At 41.5% G+C, this 16728-nt stretch overlaps 2 protein-coding genes across 2 annotated transcripts; one reads left to right on the top strand and one right to left on the bottom strand.

Moving 5' to 3' along the window:
- Positions 1–890: 890 nt before the first annotated feature.
- On the bottom strand, positions 891–10755 carry NSL1 (NSL1 component of MIS12 kinetochore complex). The gene is made up of 6 exons (XM_064648267.1): positions 10465–10755; positions 10214–10298; positions 8032–8162; positions 5744–5798; positions 2977–3044; positions 891–2370 (listed from the first exon to the last, which is right to left on the bottom strand). The coding sequence occupies exons 1-6, from the start codon at positions 10738–10740 to the stop codon at positions 2092–2094; spliced, it is 894 nt and encodes a 297-aa protein (XP_064504337.1). The 5' UTR covers positions 10741–10755; the 3' UTR covers positions 891–2091.
- On the top strand, positions 10687–15680 carry TATDN3 (TatD DNase domain containing 3). The gene is made up of 10 exons (XM_064648268.1): positions 10687–10792; positions 10886–10918; positions 11010–11083; positions 11295–11379; positions 12020–12082; positions 13133–13242; positions 13643–13698; positions 13891–14003; positions 15103–15183; positions 15455–15680. The coding sequence occupies exons 1-10, from the start codon at positions 10739–10741 to the stop codon at positions 15596–15598; spliced, it is 813 nt and encodes a 270-aa protein (XP_064504338.1). The 5' UTR covers positions 10687–10738; the 3' UTR covers positions 15599–15680.
- The last annotated feature ends 1048 nt before the right edge of the window (positions 15681–16728 follow it).

Below are 16728 nucleotides of genomic sequence, written 5' to 3'. Positions count from 1 at the left end.
CCTGTATTTAAAGGGAAGTTCTCTGATACCTTCTAGTGCTGCTTGGCCAAAAGTAGTCATCAAGAGATTTCTAAATTCATAGTTTTTATGTTGCACTTAGAATCTTGACTGGTTTATCTTTCTTTACACTATTCATTTGGCCAGGGGTTCCAGATGCATTTGTTTTCTTTTTCCACTCAGTATAGTTGAAACAAAGGCCATGGAACAAAGCCCGACTGCCCTAGCTCAGGGCATCCATTCCCACTTACTTCAAATCCTGCACAGACCAACTATCCCACAATCTCTTAACATGAACACACACAGTAGCATGAATCCAGTAATTCTCTTATTAAGTCTTCATCCACAGTGCTCTCTCTGTATTTTGTAAGGATTTTGTCCTACCTTGGCCATTTTTGATGGGACTCCTTCAAAGAGATGCACCTATTTTCTGTACTTACCTATTATTCGCAGAGAAGAGCAGAGAATCTTCCTATTAACAGAGAAAATGTTCAAGTACTATAATGGTAGCCATGCAAAATCCTGCAGGGCTCACTTTGTCTGGGAACACTCAAAGAGTATCGGTGGATCTTGGTGAAGAAAGCCATGGTGGGGATTTTCAATGCCGCACAGAGCACAGGCACTCAAAGCAGCTAAAATAGCAAGTTGCTGCGTGAAAAGCCATCTCAGTCACACGTTTCACAGCTCTGCACCTCCAGTCCCTCTCACATCCTGTCCTCTCTTACATTAGATGCTTTGTAGCCCTGAGATTAATAACAGCCATGAGTTCAAAGGCAATAAATGGAACTACTTCAGTTACTCAAGCCAAAATTTAACTGTCTTCTGAAGTACGCTCACTGCTCAGTCACCATCTATTCCAGGATTAGAACTGACAACGTTATCTGAAACTCTGATCTTCCTCAATTGATTTTATTTACTTCATATAAAAACACACATTTGTATTTACAAGAATGACGGGAAAAATATTTACATATGATTACATACATAAAGGCTAATAACGATGCTAAAATCTGTCACGTTCTATTGAGAATTTTCAGTCTCAAACATCGGGTTGGACCTATCTTCTTACCACAGTACATTTCATTAATAAAGCATCTAAAAACCCCCTCCATTTACTGTGTAAGGAATGTTACATATCAGCACGTGAAACTATAAACCAGAAAAGTTTATAAATAGTTAAGGCACAATGCTCAATCTAGTAATACTGTGCAATCCTCTAGGTACTAATGGGTAAAGAAAACAAAAGTGAGCAAGCTCAACTGAATAGCATTTACTGGTACCCTGTACTGATCTTTAGAGTTTAGTCAAACATCAGAAATGCATACACAACCCAAGTCAAGATCCTGTAATGTGTAGATACAGTGCCCAGGAAACCCCCAGAGTGCATAAATGGATTACATGAAATGAAACATCACACCTTAAAATGTTGATGGTTAAATTTCTATTTAGAAGAGTACACTGCAAGTAAATACATACACTTACTAAAAATCCAAGTTTAAACAAATATGACTATAAATAAGCCTAAATAACCTATATTCAGGAAAGGCAGAATAGCAGGGACCAATGTCACATTTGTGCATGGATTTTCTAAAAACTCTAACATCCTATGAAATCTGGCATTTGCAATATGGTCCAGTGTGAATTCATTTATTAAAATGAAAGCCACACGACTCAGTAATTAATGAAGGTGCATTAGGAGAACTAGACATCCTCCAACCTCTTTAGAGGCACGCTGAATGTAAATGAGCATTCAGTGGTTTCCTAAAGACTGCCCACATACATAAAGCATGCGCACGAGCTCTGAGAAGCGCAAGGACTCGAGCTAAGTGCTGCAACATAAGAGCAAAAAATGAGAGCTAAATGGCGATACATTTGCTGGATATTGGATGCTACTGGTATGCACAGGCTTTCATACACCATCAGCATGACAGTAAAAATACAAATATTGAAGGATACAAAATACAAGGGATTGAAGGCTAATTAAGGAAGCTCCCGTACACAGCACTGAGAGGAGACGAGTTTTAAGAGAAACGATGGAGCAAACGGAACAAGAGCACAACTGAGATTCCAAACTGAAAACACAAAAGGAGAAATTCACGCACGGAGAGCAATCTTCCTCCGTCGAAGAGGGTAGCGCTTCCTTTCTGGTGAATCTGCAGCCTTTCTTCTTTTTAGCAAAACATAAGGATTTTTACTGGTATTAGTGTTTGTTGGTGTGACTTCTCCTGGTGGTACAAAATTTTGGACATTATTTTCTTCCTTTGCCTTGCCACCAGCAAAGATTTCTTGCCGCAGCTTGCAGAGTTCCAAGGTTGGTTGCCAAGTAAACACCTGGGAAAGACCTTCTGCTCTTTCTGTGAGTGCTGGAAGAGACTGCAAAAACAAACCCAAGTATCTCAAGTTACATAGGACAAGTAACAGTTACAATGAATGAAGTATGTTTATTAGATTCTGACAGGGACAAAAATTTCCGTGTCTGCAGAGATGATCCTTAGGATGGTGGGTGAAGGTTGGGAATGCAGACTTACCACCCCAGACAAGAGTCTGTGCCCAGAGGCAGTGCAAAGAGTATGCCAAGGTTAAGTGTTCCCTCATGACATCTCTAAGCAGAGTAAGTATCACAGGAACACCACAGCTGATGCCTAAGCAGGTACTGAAGTAACACGTCACACTCTACATGATGCTGTACAGGTCTTCAAAAGATGTGTTATTTTCCAGATGCTGCAGGTTCCAAAATCTCTGTAAAAAGTATTTCCTATAGCCACAGGGTAATCTTCCTTACTACCACGTGACAGGGAATGCTTTATAGACAACTTCAGCAGTTGTACCTACTTCAGAAGTTGTACCTACTTCAGAAGTACACACACAGGCTTTTTTGTAAAAAACTATCATGAGGGTGAGTTAGAAAGCCTGTTCTGTGACACACTATCAGATCAAGAAAATAAAAACTTGTCCTCTTGGAGCACACAGAGATCTCACCTTCATTGCTGCGCTGATCTGTTTGGATACCATTTCTGCCACCTGCTTCAGATCTGCGATGTGAGCATCTACAGAAAAACATAAAGCCCAAATCACCTTCTGAAACGTAGCTCTCTCCCCCCACTACTTGCTATCAGAAACTGGACAGAGAAGCAGTAGGGTCCCTGTATAAAACCTGCAGCACATGGCTTTCATTATAGCACTGAGGATGACAACTGATATGCTTTATCTCACTAGTATTATTCTTTATCACTCAAAACGCAATACTGTCTAGCAGTCCCAACTATGACAAGCCACAGAGTTCTTCCCTAGAAAACCTACAGCTTATGCAAACCATGAGACACAAAACCATTATTTGACATAAAGGAAGAGAACAGTTGTTAAGAAGTAAATAATTATACAAAAAGATTTGTTTTCAAAACTTTCAAGCTCACATTACATTTGATAAAAACCGCACAAAAGAAGGCAAATAAACGCAACTGTGGAGAAAATGAGACGAAGGAAGTCCTCTTAAGGAGGGGAAATAAATAATCTTATGTCTCCAGCAAGTTGGCTTTTACAATAAAGGCTACTTTTTTTCTTCTGGCTTAATTTACCAAGGATTACCACCAAAAAGAACCAAGCATAAACAACACAAACTGCATGAATTCTGCTGTGCTAATTAGGAAGGAAAGAGGAAGGGGAAAGGGAAGGGGAAAGAAGCTTTCAGTAACACTGAAGCAGGCAACAGGCGCAGAACACTGGGAGGAATATGGCATATATTTGATTGCAGTAGCAATATGATAAGATCATCAACACAATAATTCTTTATTCAAGAGTTAAACCCTCAGCTATCATAAAACTGTTTTGCATCCACAAAACTTAAAATAAGCAGACCAGTGTGCTTCTGGGAACTAAGCAGCCTCATCTCCACTCCGATTACTTTTCTGTAGGGTTTTAGTGTCTGCAGTAGGACACAGTGTTAGCAGGTGCACACACCCCTAAACCCTGTCAGGGTTAAACACAGCATTCCACTCTGAAGTCAATCTCTCTACTGCTGCCGGAGATAATTTAAGTCAGTCAGCGTATTCTAGCACAGGGTTACAGTGGTTCCCTGCTGAAAGGTGGTGAGCAGCGAGAGACAGTGTTTGTTAAACTGTCAACCTGTCCAATGTGCAGATCAGACACGGTTTAGGAACGTATAATCCATATATGAACATGAATACTAAAATGTATCATCACAGTTTAGAAGAATAAACAGTCCAACAGCAGCCTCATAAAACACACCCCAGAGGCATGGACATTCCCCAAAAGTAAGCTATATCCATAAAGAAGCACTCTTACATTAGAGTGCTGGGATGAGAAGACTGGTGATGCTATGAAATGGCAAGAAAGGAGTTAAGTAAAAATAGAAGTAATTATTTGGATTATTATATGGAAAGGCTGACACACTGTTAAATGAAATCTGCCTGCAGGAGTTCAGCTTGACATAGATGGCATTATATTCCTCAGTGTTCAAGGCTTTCCAAAACATAGGGAAATGAAAAAAGGAAACGAAAGGTACTGAGTAATCTAAACATTTTTGGTTTCTGGCCACTGTACTTGCTAAACTGGGATACACAAGCTTCCCAAAGAGTACCTAATACTAAAATTCAGCACAAACTCTATGCTATCTTTGCTACAGCTTTGCTGTTACCAAACCTAAAAAGACAATACCATAGTGCAAACTGCTACTAACTTTCAAGAAGTAGTTAATTCACATCAGAAAAGCATAGATCTTGGAACCCAGATATGAACTGACACTCCTACAAGCTGCTCTGCACAGGCAGGCATTTCTGGAAGCAATGTCTCCATTTACAAAGAGGAAATGATGCTTAGAATGAAGTTAGATTAGCAGGGTGAGAACTGGAAGATTAAGCTCAGCTTCTCAAACTTTTAGCACCACTGCTTGTTACACCAGCTTTACATCCTGGCAGTAATCCGTAGTGAGGGTTCTTTAACCAAGCTTTTCAACTTAGAACTGCACTGGCAAATTCTGTCATTTTTTCATATTTAGGAACAGGCAACACAAAACTTTCCATTTCTTAAGGCCAGACTCAAGAAAGCACATCCCAATCACCCACTGCCAAATCCACCACCTTGTTCCATAGACTTTGTACAAGGCATCTTTCACAAGCATGCAGCAAACTTATGATGCTGTTTGCAGTTTTGTGCCTTCATCAACCCTTACATGTGACACGGGCAGGATAAAATCTGTGTCCTACTCTGCAAGTTACTCCTACTTTGCAAGCGATGTCAACACTGCCGTCCCTGAGTACTACACAACAGCTTTCAATTCCCTGAAGAAACTGTCTGATTAGGAAGACAGATTGAAGCATTTCTAGTATTCATGTACAAGGAACACAAGAATGGCCAAAGTATAATGTCAGTGATCCAACTAGTTCCCCATCTGGCCTCCACCAGTGGTGAAGGAAAGAAGTAAGGAAAACTACTGGGGGTTGCTCTGTGACAATTCCTATCCAATACACACACACACAGAGTGGCCAGTTTTTGCCTTCAAGTACAGTGTCCCACTGCAGACCGCACTTAGAACAAGAGAAATGGACACAAGAAAACTGAGGTAGCAATACACTCCTTTATGAGAAACTTGTAGCTATTTTAGTTAATTATATTAACAGCCAATAATTTTAAACAAGTTCAAAGAAAGAAAACTTCTTAAACATTTACAGCTAGCCAGTAAGTAGGCAGTGTTTCCTCAGTACAGCTGCTGTCCCCACGAAACCTTTACCTTGAGAAGGCTGAGATCTTATCTCTTCTGGTGTTACCACGGGCTTGTAGAGCTTCTGCATATTCAAAAAAAAAGGGAAAAATTCTTAAATACCCTCTTGCTTTAACAGATACCTAATACACACACAGCAGTCAGAACAATGGAGACAGTAGCAGAATTATTTACATCAAGAATATATTAGAGGTTCAGTTACTGAAAACAGTACTCTGATCAACACAGCTACATTCTCTGTAAACATATCTCCAGACTCTGCTTTAGTTTGCAGAATTCTAATTATTAAAGCAGAACCAAAATCCAAGCATTTCAGAAGAAGCATTGCCACCTGCTGCATGACTGAGGAACAAGAGCTGCTCTGGCTTCTAAGGGGCCATTCACAAAACCAGCGTGCTTTCACAGAGGCACAAAGTCCAACAAAGGGTACATTAAGACAAAAAGCTAAGAAAATGACTTAAATGACTTCATTCTAGCCCTGTAATTACTTATGCAAAAGTAAGAACACTGTGCTTCACAAACCGTGAGTCTTGTGACTTGACAGCAGTTAATTGAGACGTGAAGTAAACTAATAATAAATGAACACAACCAATATTTAGCTATATTAAAGGTGGAATCAGAACTAACTAACAGAGAAGAAGGAAAAAATACCAAAAATGTGGGAACACAAGTTATATCATCAGCAAGTTAGTATTCTCCAGTTCAGGAGCTGTCCCTCAACCTTCTTCAAGCAAAAACAATTCCTCCTTGTAGTTTTCCCAGAGAAATTTTTTTCACAGTTCACACATCTTTTCAGCAGAAGAACAAACATTGCTTGCATTAGCCTCAAACACTAGAGAACATATTGACTGAAAACCCACAGGGTGATTTCTTGCTTTGGCAATTACATGGAGATCACCACCATAAATTAGTAGTTCCCTCCAGATAAACCACATCTTCATAGTTGCTCTTTATGCCTCAAAATACACGCAACACAGGGTTAGCTAGGGTCAAGAAAGAACACAAAACATCCTCAACCAAAAGCAGAGAAATCACTAGTACCTTCACAGAAGTAGCTCTGAGAGGAAAAAAAAGACACTTCATTTACAGAGACAGACTAAACTTTCTCTATTTCTATACATACTTACAGAGAGATAACTAAACTTTCTATATTTGCAGCCACTTTTAATTGAAATAATCTAGCTGTAGAGTGGTGTAAACTTTGAAGAGATCAGCAAGAGTAAAAAGGTAGCATGAGAGGCATTCTAAATAACTAATCCACTGTGGAACTCAGGTAGCACACAGCTTTCCTTTTGCAGAAAAGTTAAATTGCCTTGCTAAATCTTGATGTTCCATAATAGGATGTTTTATTTGAACTGACTTGGTTTGTTTAACACACTTGATATAATGACAAAACAGAGATTTTCGAACATATACTGCCTTTTATGGTATCTCAGGTTTAAGACAAATATGTACCTCTGCCCTTTTCCTTACTGTAAATCATCTCTGCCTGGCTAACTAGAGAGTTAATGTTTGTTGGTTTTAGTCCTCAGAAATGCAATGCAGGCTCTTAACTTTGGAAACGCATCCCCATCTTCTTTAGTACAGAATAACTGAAGTTGGAAAGGGCCTCTAAACACCCTACAGAAAGTAGGGCCAACTGGTGCAGGTTGCTCAGAGCCTGAATCTCTCCAAGTTTCACTGGGCAACTTGCGCCAGTGTTTGCCTCTCGTCTCTTTTTTTTTTTTTTTTTGCCAAAGGAATCCTAATTAATCAGGAGGTAAGCAAATGGTAGGCCTAAGGTAACTGCAGGGAAGAAATGTAGCAACCAAAGACAGGACTGGGTTGTTTAATGTCAGTAATAACTTTACACTGAGTGTCAAAGTGTTACAATGTAGCAAAAAAGCACTTAGGAAGTCACAGACATTCTTTTTAACCACCGTATACTGTGCATGATACTATTTATCTGTATGTAGTATAACATTTGGCACTTCAACCAGCCTTTGGGCAAGGACTTCAGAAACATGTGGCAATAGCTGCATACTGGCTTGTAAATCATGAGGCACCAGATTGTTTCAATCTGCTTAAGTAACTCGCTGAACTGTGCCACAGACCCAATTCACTCATAGCTTTGTAGTAATCCTCATTTTACTGAAGAACCAATTAATGCAACAAACCCATTTAATTATATGACAAATAACCGAAAGCAACCATGGGAAGGAGCTTAAAGGTCAATATCAGATGATTTATTTCTTCAAGTTACACACGGTCAGGAGCTACTATACGCAAAATTTTTCTGAAAATTTTAGGTTACTCACCAACATCTCTTGCTCAGCTTTCATGGTCTGGATAGCATGCACCAGTATCTTTTTGGGCCACTGTTTACGCTTTGTTGCTGTCTCTACTATTAGTTCATCAAACTGATCTTCGAGATTTTTCATGTTGGAACCTAAAAATGACAAACACACAAAGTTGTTGCAGGAATTCTCCTACAATTTTTTTTTTGAGACTAATTTGTAGGAAAAAAAATTATATCTGACATAAAAAAATCATGCATTATTATCAACAAAGAGATGCATATATGTCTTGAACCTCCTTGTTAAGGCAATACAGAAATTAGAGCATAACTTGATGCTGGCCAGTTATTTTGAAGTAAATGAGCTGTGGGCATGAAGGGGGAGAATCATCTGGGCAAAAATAAAAAATGTATTTCTCTATGAACTCTGAATCTATGAAGAAAGTCTTAAAAAGAAATAGCTGTCTTTTGAGATCACGTTTTTCAACTGAAGAAAAGCAGTGCAAGATGCAGAAAGAAAAATGGTTTATCTGTATGATCTACAAGTATTAAACAAACTCCAACTGTACAAGCAGTAATTTGAAGCCTGACTGATTTTATACCACACAGAGCACAAACATACAGTTTAACATGACAAAATACAATGCCACCTTAATGAAACACACTTCCTGGAAATACTCTACATCCTGACAACATCTACAATTTCTAGTCACAACAAATTTGCAAAATATATACATGCCTGCTTTAAACACCTGAGGACCAAGAGAAAACATAGTAGGAGCTACCTTTCATAGCTCTATTTTCCAATGTCAGGGTCAGACTAAACACCTATAACATATTTTCAGCTGTGATCTAGTGTTTTTATTACTGCTACTCTACTAAAGGGACTTAACTTCTCCAAGATTGCAAATTAAACTTAACAATTTTAAAAGCTTAAGATACTATTTTAAAACTAGTCTCAAAATTTAGACAAGTAAACGCCTGCACTTTCCTGACATCACACATCATTGTTACAAACTACAAAAAATAAGTTATAGAAGAAAGCAGAATGAACTCTCAGGGTCACTCTGTGCAGAATCAGGTCGTTGCAAACCTCCAAAAGGCAAAATCAAGGTTTTAAGAGTTTATGGGTTTGTTTTGGTTGTTTGTTCAAGGATCACCATGAAATCATTTAAGTATAAATAGAAAAGACTTGAGCCACTGGCTAACGTAAACATGGAAGGCACAAAATGTCAGATCTCTTGGTGATTCAAACCACATCGGAGATAGGCACACAAGTAAATTTTTGCCAAATTAAAAAGCACAACATCGTCCTTACATCTGTTTTATGCCAGCTGCAGGCAGATGACAGTACCTCGGTTTAGTATTTTGCATCATGAGAACAGTGCATTTTTGACCTTGTAGTCAAAGGAGTTGGAGTTCTGTCATTCTAGAACAACTGCAAAAGCTTCATAGAGTCAGAGAGTGGGCTGGAGGGGACTTTTAATGGTAATCTAGTCCAAGCCCCTTGCAATGAGCAGGGACATCAACTAGATCAGGTTGCTCAGAGCCCAGGTTTGCTCAAAGCTTCCTCACTAAAAACCAGTTCAAGGAGCTCTTTCTCCATAGTTAGTTCACTATATCTGTATTTAGCTTTATGCAACTGTAAAAAGCATCAAGTTGCAGGTAAAGGACATCTCATACTAACACTTTATTTGAAACTTTATTTGGACACCAGACTACCAAGAATCTCCACTAATATTATTTAAAAGACAATCATTACAATCACACTGTATACATTACATATGTTTATATATTATTATACATCAATAATTTTCAACACTTACTTAATTTGTATATTAAATAGCAGCAACAGACAATCTCTTAGGGTCGCTTGATAGGAAGGTATCTTGGACAATGTCCCAAACACTCAGGGCTGGAAGGGCCCTCAGGAGGTGACTCAAACCTCCTGCTCACAGTAGGGTCAACACCCAGTTCAAACCAGGTTGACTGGTCCAGTTGATTTTTGGAAGCCTTCTGTGCTGGAGACTACACAACCTCCCTGGGCAGCCTTTTCCAACGCCCAATTAACCCAGTAGCGAATTTTTACTTCCGTACATTAAGGCAGAACCTCCCCCTTCAACCCCACCCTTTTCCTCTGGGCAAAACCAAACCGAACCAAAACAAACCCGCCCAGCAGGAAATCAATGGAAACCAGCGCGTACCGCTCGGCGGGCTGGGGTCATCCGTGGCCTCCTCCCAGGGCTGCCCGTTAATGGTCACGTTCTCCCGCAGCGCCGTCTCGAAGTTCTGCAAGACACGGGAGAGGCTGGAATCCATCCCTCAATCCCTCCATCCCTCCCTCGGGAAGGGCCACCTCGGGGTGAACACCCGAACACCTCCCCCGCCCCGCCGGCCGAGGGCCGGCCCCAGGGCCGCTCTGTGCCGGCACCGGCCGAGCCCGCTCCCCGCTCACCCAGAGCGCGTCTCCCTCGGCGGCGGCCCCGCCGGGCTGTCCCTCCAGCACGGCCCGCACCAAGGGCGCGCACAGCTCCATCACGTCGCGCAGCCTGCGCTGCGAGCAGCACCGCACCCGCCGGTCCCGCCGCGCCGCCACCGTCCCCTCTACATCCATACCCGGCCCCGGCCCGGGCCCAGGCGGCGCCGCCATTTCCCGCCGGGGACGCGGGGAAAATGCCGGCCCGGAAGCGGAACCCGCGGCCGCCCCGGCGCTCCCCCCGGGGCGCGGCATGGCGGGGCCGGTGGACTGTCACTGCCACCTCGCCGCGCCCTGCTTCCACACGGTGAGGCGCGGCGGCCGGGCGGGGCTGGGGGTGGCGGTGGGTGGGTTGGTGGGTGTGCGGGCCGGGCGCTGAGACGCTGCGTGTCTCCTGCAGGACGTGGCGACCGTGGTGCGGGCGGCGGAGCAGGTGAGGCGGCCGGCGGGGACCCCCTGCCCGCTCCCCCGTGGCCCCGCCGCCCGGGGTGTCTCAGTAGGCCGGGGGTCTCTGTGTGCCGTAGGCGGCCGTGTCGGCGCTGGTGGTGGTGTCGGAGCAGGCGGGCGAGTTCCGGAGCGTCGTGGAGCTGTCGGAGAGGTGCGAGGCCTGCTGGGGGGTCCCGGCGCCCACCCGTGTCCCGGGCGCGGTGTCCGCGCCTCGGCGGGAGGTGACAGGGGACGCGCTGCTCTCCTCCTCCTCCATCAGGCCAGCCTTTTTTGGCTTTAAACTTGGGTTCTCTGGGGGTTCTTGGGCTTAAACTTGGGTTCTCTGGGGTCTCTCACACTGTCGATCCCTGTTCCGTGTCTAGGTTCCCAGGATTTGTTTTGCCATACCTGGGCGTTCATCCCGTTCAAGAAGTTTCTCCAGAGGAGCAGCGCAGTGTTACTTTGAAGGTAAAACACAGGCTATAAAATACGGCTGGGACTTTTCAGGACAGACGACAGGATGCTCCAGTCTGCCTGATTTACCTTCAGTTCTGCCCAGTGATTTTTCTGCTCCCTGTGATGCAGGAGACCCAGTGGACTAAACCCCAGGTTTGTCCATATTAGTCCTAAAGCAGAATTGTTCACTGGAGTCATCTGGCCCTATTACTGCAGTGAAACGGTTGAAAAAATCCCGAGTGAGTGCTTTGCTTACAGCAAACAGCATTTGCAGATGTCCCTTTGTTAACATGGGAACTGGAAGGCTACTGTTTGTTACCTTAGCCTGAAAAACTCAGGGAGCTGTTTGGCTGTTTGCAGCCATTTAATCTTATCGGATTGTTTATGGGCCTCATTTTAATTACCTCTTCTGCTACTGCGAAAAATAGGTAGAAATTAGGAGTATTTCAAATAAATGTTATATACATATATGACGAGAGGGTTATTAAGTAAAGAAGTCAAATCCTGAAGGTTTCTAAAATCTGACTGCACAACTTGCAATAATAGCAAGTTCTAAAGTACAGAATTTAAGAACAATGAAGAACAGTTTAATCATCATGCTGAGTTCATAACCCTTCCCCCTTGTAAAGGCATCTTTAACTTGTTCCCCCAGGATCTGGATGCTGCACTGCCACTTATAGAACTCTACAAAGACAAATTGGTGGGGATCGGAGAAGTGAGTAGAATTCCACAACTTGTTTAAACCTCTTCAGCAGCAGCTGTCACCAGAATTACAAAAACTTATAGAATGCTTGGTTTTGTGTATGCTAGTATAAGTATTGCTTTCAGTCTGAACAAGCACTAAGTCTGATTTGTAATTCTCTTAATGTGCTTTCCTCCATAGATTTGCCTGATTCCCTCCTTTCCTTCCTTGTTATTATTAGAAAACAGATGGAATTTATGCTGGTGGAGTAGTAGGAAGATTGCATAATTATGTTGTATCGTCTTAGACCTGAAGGCAGAGCCTTCCTGCCTTCTTTCCTGAAAAAGTTAGGCTAAGCTGTGATTTCAGTACACCTCACTGACTTGTACAGATCTTTTTTTTGATCCCTCATCTATTTGTATTCACATATTGTCCCCTGTCTAACATTTGTTTATAAAGGAATTGAAGCTTGAAAGCTTCAGGGTAGACTGCATTTGTTTGTGTGTTGGTACTGGAGGGACTTATATCTGGTTCTGCAGTGGCTGCAGAAAAAGCAGTTATTGGCAGAGCTTTGTAGCTGAATTTGCCATGTTGTACTATATGTAAAAGACTTTGGTTGGTGTAATTGAATGGGGCTGCTTTGACAGACTTTAAATTTTGCCTGAACATGTTAGATCAAAAAAGTATAGAAGTAATGGGTTATTTTTGCTAGAGTTTGGACTAAAGCTGTGGATTCAAGTCAGAAATTTTACTTATACTGGAGATCCAGATTTGAGACTTATTCTGAAATAATATTCAATAGAATATAAAACCCCAGAAAACCAGTTGCAGATTAAAGTGTTAAATACCCTTGTTAGTAACTATCTGCCCACAAATGCTTTTGCAGTTGGAAGAGCTTATGGTTGAGAATGGATTTTTTTCTGAGTTAAGCTACAGTTGAGCTTGTTTTAATTTCAGTCTCTAGTATACATACTTTGAAATGCTTTGCAATTTTGAAGCATTTTTTGCTTTTATATATGAAATAATGGTTTTGTTAAGTGTTAGGTCTGTAAAATTTTTTTCCCTTCTCCTCTTGTACTGTAGGTTGGACTAGATTTCACTCCCAGATTTGCCAGCACTGATGAACAGAAGGAAGGACAAAGACAGGTTTTGATCAAGCAGATCGAGTTGGCAAGAAGACTGGATTTGCCTTTGTAGGTTTTATTTATAATAGTAGGAGAATTTGCCAGATCTCAGTAACATGTGGAAATATTTCCCAAGATTTATAGTTACTAAGTGCCCACAGAACTTTTCTTAGATGGATTAAACTGGCATTAGTGTCCAGTCAATCTCCAGTTTAAGATTTAATTATAGAATTTTCCCTGTGTTTACACTTCAGTACTGTCACCTTCTGTTTCCTGTCCTTGCTATGTTGTCCCTATATCTTCACTAGCTACAATGATTCATACATATATCTCCGTTTTTTTCCTGATAAAAGGTGTAATACAGATTAATTACTTCCATGCCAAGGTGCTGTTAGTTTGTTCATGTTTGCAAAAAAAAAAAAAGTATTTGGCTGAATTTCCTAATGCCAGGCCTCTCCTTGCTGTGCAGAAATGTTCACTCCCGCTCAGCTGGAAGACCAACCATTAATCTCTTGAAGGAACAAGGTATGCTTTTAATGCATTTTCTCTGTCATGGCTTTTGTCAACAGAATTTCTTCAGCTGTGCCATGTCCTCACTTCAGTTTGTGTGCAATAGTGCAGATTCATTCTTTGTGGGACCAAGGTCCCATTGGAAGCTGACATAGCAGCCCTGCTCTGTAACCCTGCTGATCATTTGTTTTGCTTCGTTTCTCCAAGGTGCTACAAAGGTGTTGCTCCATGCCTTTGATGGGAAGCCATCTGTAGCGATGGAAGGGGTGAAAGCTGGATACTTCTTCTCCATTCCTCCTTCCATTATAAGGAGTGAACAGGTAAGATTTTGTCCTGATTGCAGCTGGGGTCTGCTCCTTCTCAGTGCCTGGGAATTGGAGGTAGTAGCTGACAGCTTATCATGATGGCTGATGAGACCAGCGGTGCCTGCATACAGTTACTGTAACCTGACACTTCTTAGGAGAAGTTTCAGTTGCTATAGCATTGCACATTTTTACTTTGGCTGAATTTCTGTCTGGGACTTTTGCCTTAGCTAGGCTTCTGAGGGGAAATTTTGGCTAAAAGAACTCAGCTGTTCCTGAGAAACAAGGGGGTTTTTTCTTCTCATTTAATGTGGTTTCTGGTGAACTCTTCTTTGGCAGCTTCTGTCACTGTACTGTTTTAGAGTAGGGACATGACACATGGAAAACAACTAGTTTCTGTCTCAGAGCTGTGGCACTTTCTGTTCTAAATGAAATCCATTCACAATTGGCTAAGTTGCAGACTTATGAAGAATTCTGATTATCACAAGTAAAGAAGCAGCTAAATTGCTTAAAGATGGCATTGTTCAGATTCAGTGCTTTATATGGTGAGACTGCTCTTTTAATTTCTATTCTGGGCTGCTACAAACTTTGCTAACCTCATGTTTTGGGGTGGCAGTCTGTTTCCATCCTGCACAATCATCACTTTCTGTCATAAGCTCAGGAAATGTAGGAAAGGAAAAGGCTTCATTCAAGTGGAGGAGGTATGAGGGATGGATATAGATGGGGGTGAGGTTGGGAACTTGGAGGAAGGAAAGCAAAGGTACACACATATATAGACAGAGAATAGCAAAATTGCATTGGTAGCTCTAAATGCAGTGTGTTTACTGCAATATAACTGCATTATTATATAACTGCACGATTTAATAAGTAACAATGGATTCAGTGTTAAGATAACAGTACTTCAGATATTTAGGAAACAGGAGAATCCTAATTTGAAGGGACTTCTTGAGCAGCTCCTGGTATTCTTGCTTCCATTCAGAAATTGTTGCTAAAGTGCAGGCAGTGGCACTGAAGTCTTTTGATGTTGCTGTTAAATGCAGGAGATGTCCTCCTTTCATAATTTTTCCCACAGGTTTAAGTACATAAAGCAATTAATAGCTGTCTTATTTTCTTCAAGAAGCAGAAGCTTGTGAAGCAGCTACCTCTGGAAAATATGTGCTTGGAAACTGACTCTCCTGCTCTGGGGCCTGAAAAACAGGTAAATGATGAGGGGGGAAGGACTTCTGTGTATGTATATCCAAACCCACACCTCATGGAGGTCAGTTACTGGTACAGGAGAGTGAAGTAGTGTAAGCATGGATACAAGAGGTGAAAGAGGTTACCAAGGGAATGTAAGAAGAACAGATTCGTGTAATTTTTCTGGAACTCATGCCACAATGTGACTGAAGTTGTGTCAGGAAGTACTGACTCTGGAACACCTGTGGTCTGTAGGGATCTGTAACTTGGTTGGTTTGTTTCTTTGTTTTCAGGTGAGAAATGAACCCAAAAATATTTACATTGCTGCAGAATATGTTGCCAAAATTAAAGGAATTCCAGTTGAAGAAGTTATAAAAGTGACTACGCAGAATGCACTAAAAGTATTCCCCAAACTTCAGAACTTTCTTCGGATATAGATTCAGAAACTGAAACATATGATATTGCAGAAAGTATTATTTATATTGTAATTAATAAAACGAACATGCATCTTGTGTTAAAGTGGAGTTTTGCTCTTGGAAAGTTCAAGAAGTGAGCAGTGTTATATAGCTGTATAGGGTGAAAATAGGGAATTTCTCAAAGACCTTTGGTATGCACCATACTAATATCTTGAATGTGATAAAGACGTGGTGTTCATTTGCATCTCTCATGTCTCTGAACAAGTACTTCATCTGCCGTGGGTTGATTCTGCTACTTTGGCCAGTGTCCTAAAAGCTGAATTTTATACCCCCTCACAGCACCTGTGTGCATGTGGGCCTGCGAAATATTGATCAGAATTTTGCTGACTATAAACCAGCAATTGAACAAGGTGAGTTTTGCATAACAATTATCTAAGAGCCACTAAGCAAGTGGAGATTTTGTCTCTATGGGGAGTTTTACCTGCTCAGCCAAGAAAATACGCAAGTGCTGACTTAGTCCATAACCACCTCAGGTATAAAATCATGTATCATAGCAGCTGATGGTGAAAGAGTTTGGCTTTAAGATCTGGGCACGTTTCTTTAATGTCTCATGTGCCTATGTGATTTTTTTTTTAATTGGAATCCTTTCTTTCTTCCCAGTTTAAGCTTCTTACTGGTTGCCCCTTTGCAAAATGGTTTTATAATGCCCTGTTCTGAAATCATGTTGATGTCTGCCTTCTGGGGTGGAGGACTGCAAGGCAAGAATTTGGGGTTTTTTCCTGTTTTGAGGAGCATGTGGTTAGAGAAGGGATCAGCTCCCAAATACGGGGAAAAATAAAAGAAGGAGAAAAAGCTTGTGATGTAAGTGATGCATATTGAAGTTTTGTTTTCCTCTACGTTGTTTTCCTCAGTTTCTTAAAACTGCATGGTCAGGAGGGTTTTTTGCTGTCTTTATCAGAACAGCTGTGCTGTTCTGCTTTTTGACCTGAGTTAGCGTACTGAGTTTAAACGTACGTTCCTAAACAGTTCTTGGCCTGCAGCAAACGACCAAACTTGCATGATTTGTCTATATTGCAACATGTATTCAGAGCAGCAAACACCTGAATCTTTGCTGAGAGTTTGATCTGGAGGAGTTAAAGCCATTTCTTATC

Source organism: Pseudopipra pipra, chromosome 3, assembly GCF_036250125.1.
Source record: "Pseudopipra pipra isolate bDixPip1 chromosome 3, bDixPip1.hap1, whole genome shotgun sequence".
Lineage (NCBI taxonomy): Eukaryota > Metazoa > Chordata > Aves > Passeriformes > Pipridae > Pseudopipra > Pseudopipra pipra.
The sequence above is the reverse complement of the archived record's forward strand: the minus strand, read 5'-3'. Positions and strand labels throughout refer to the sequence as shown.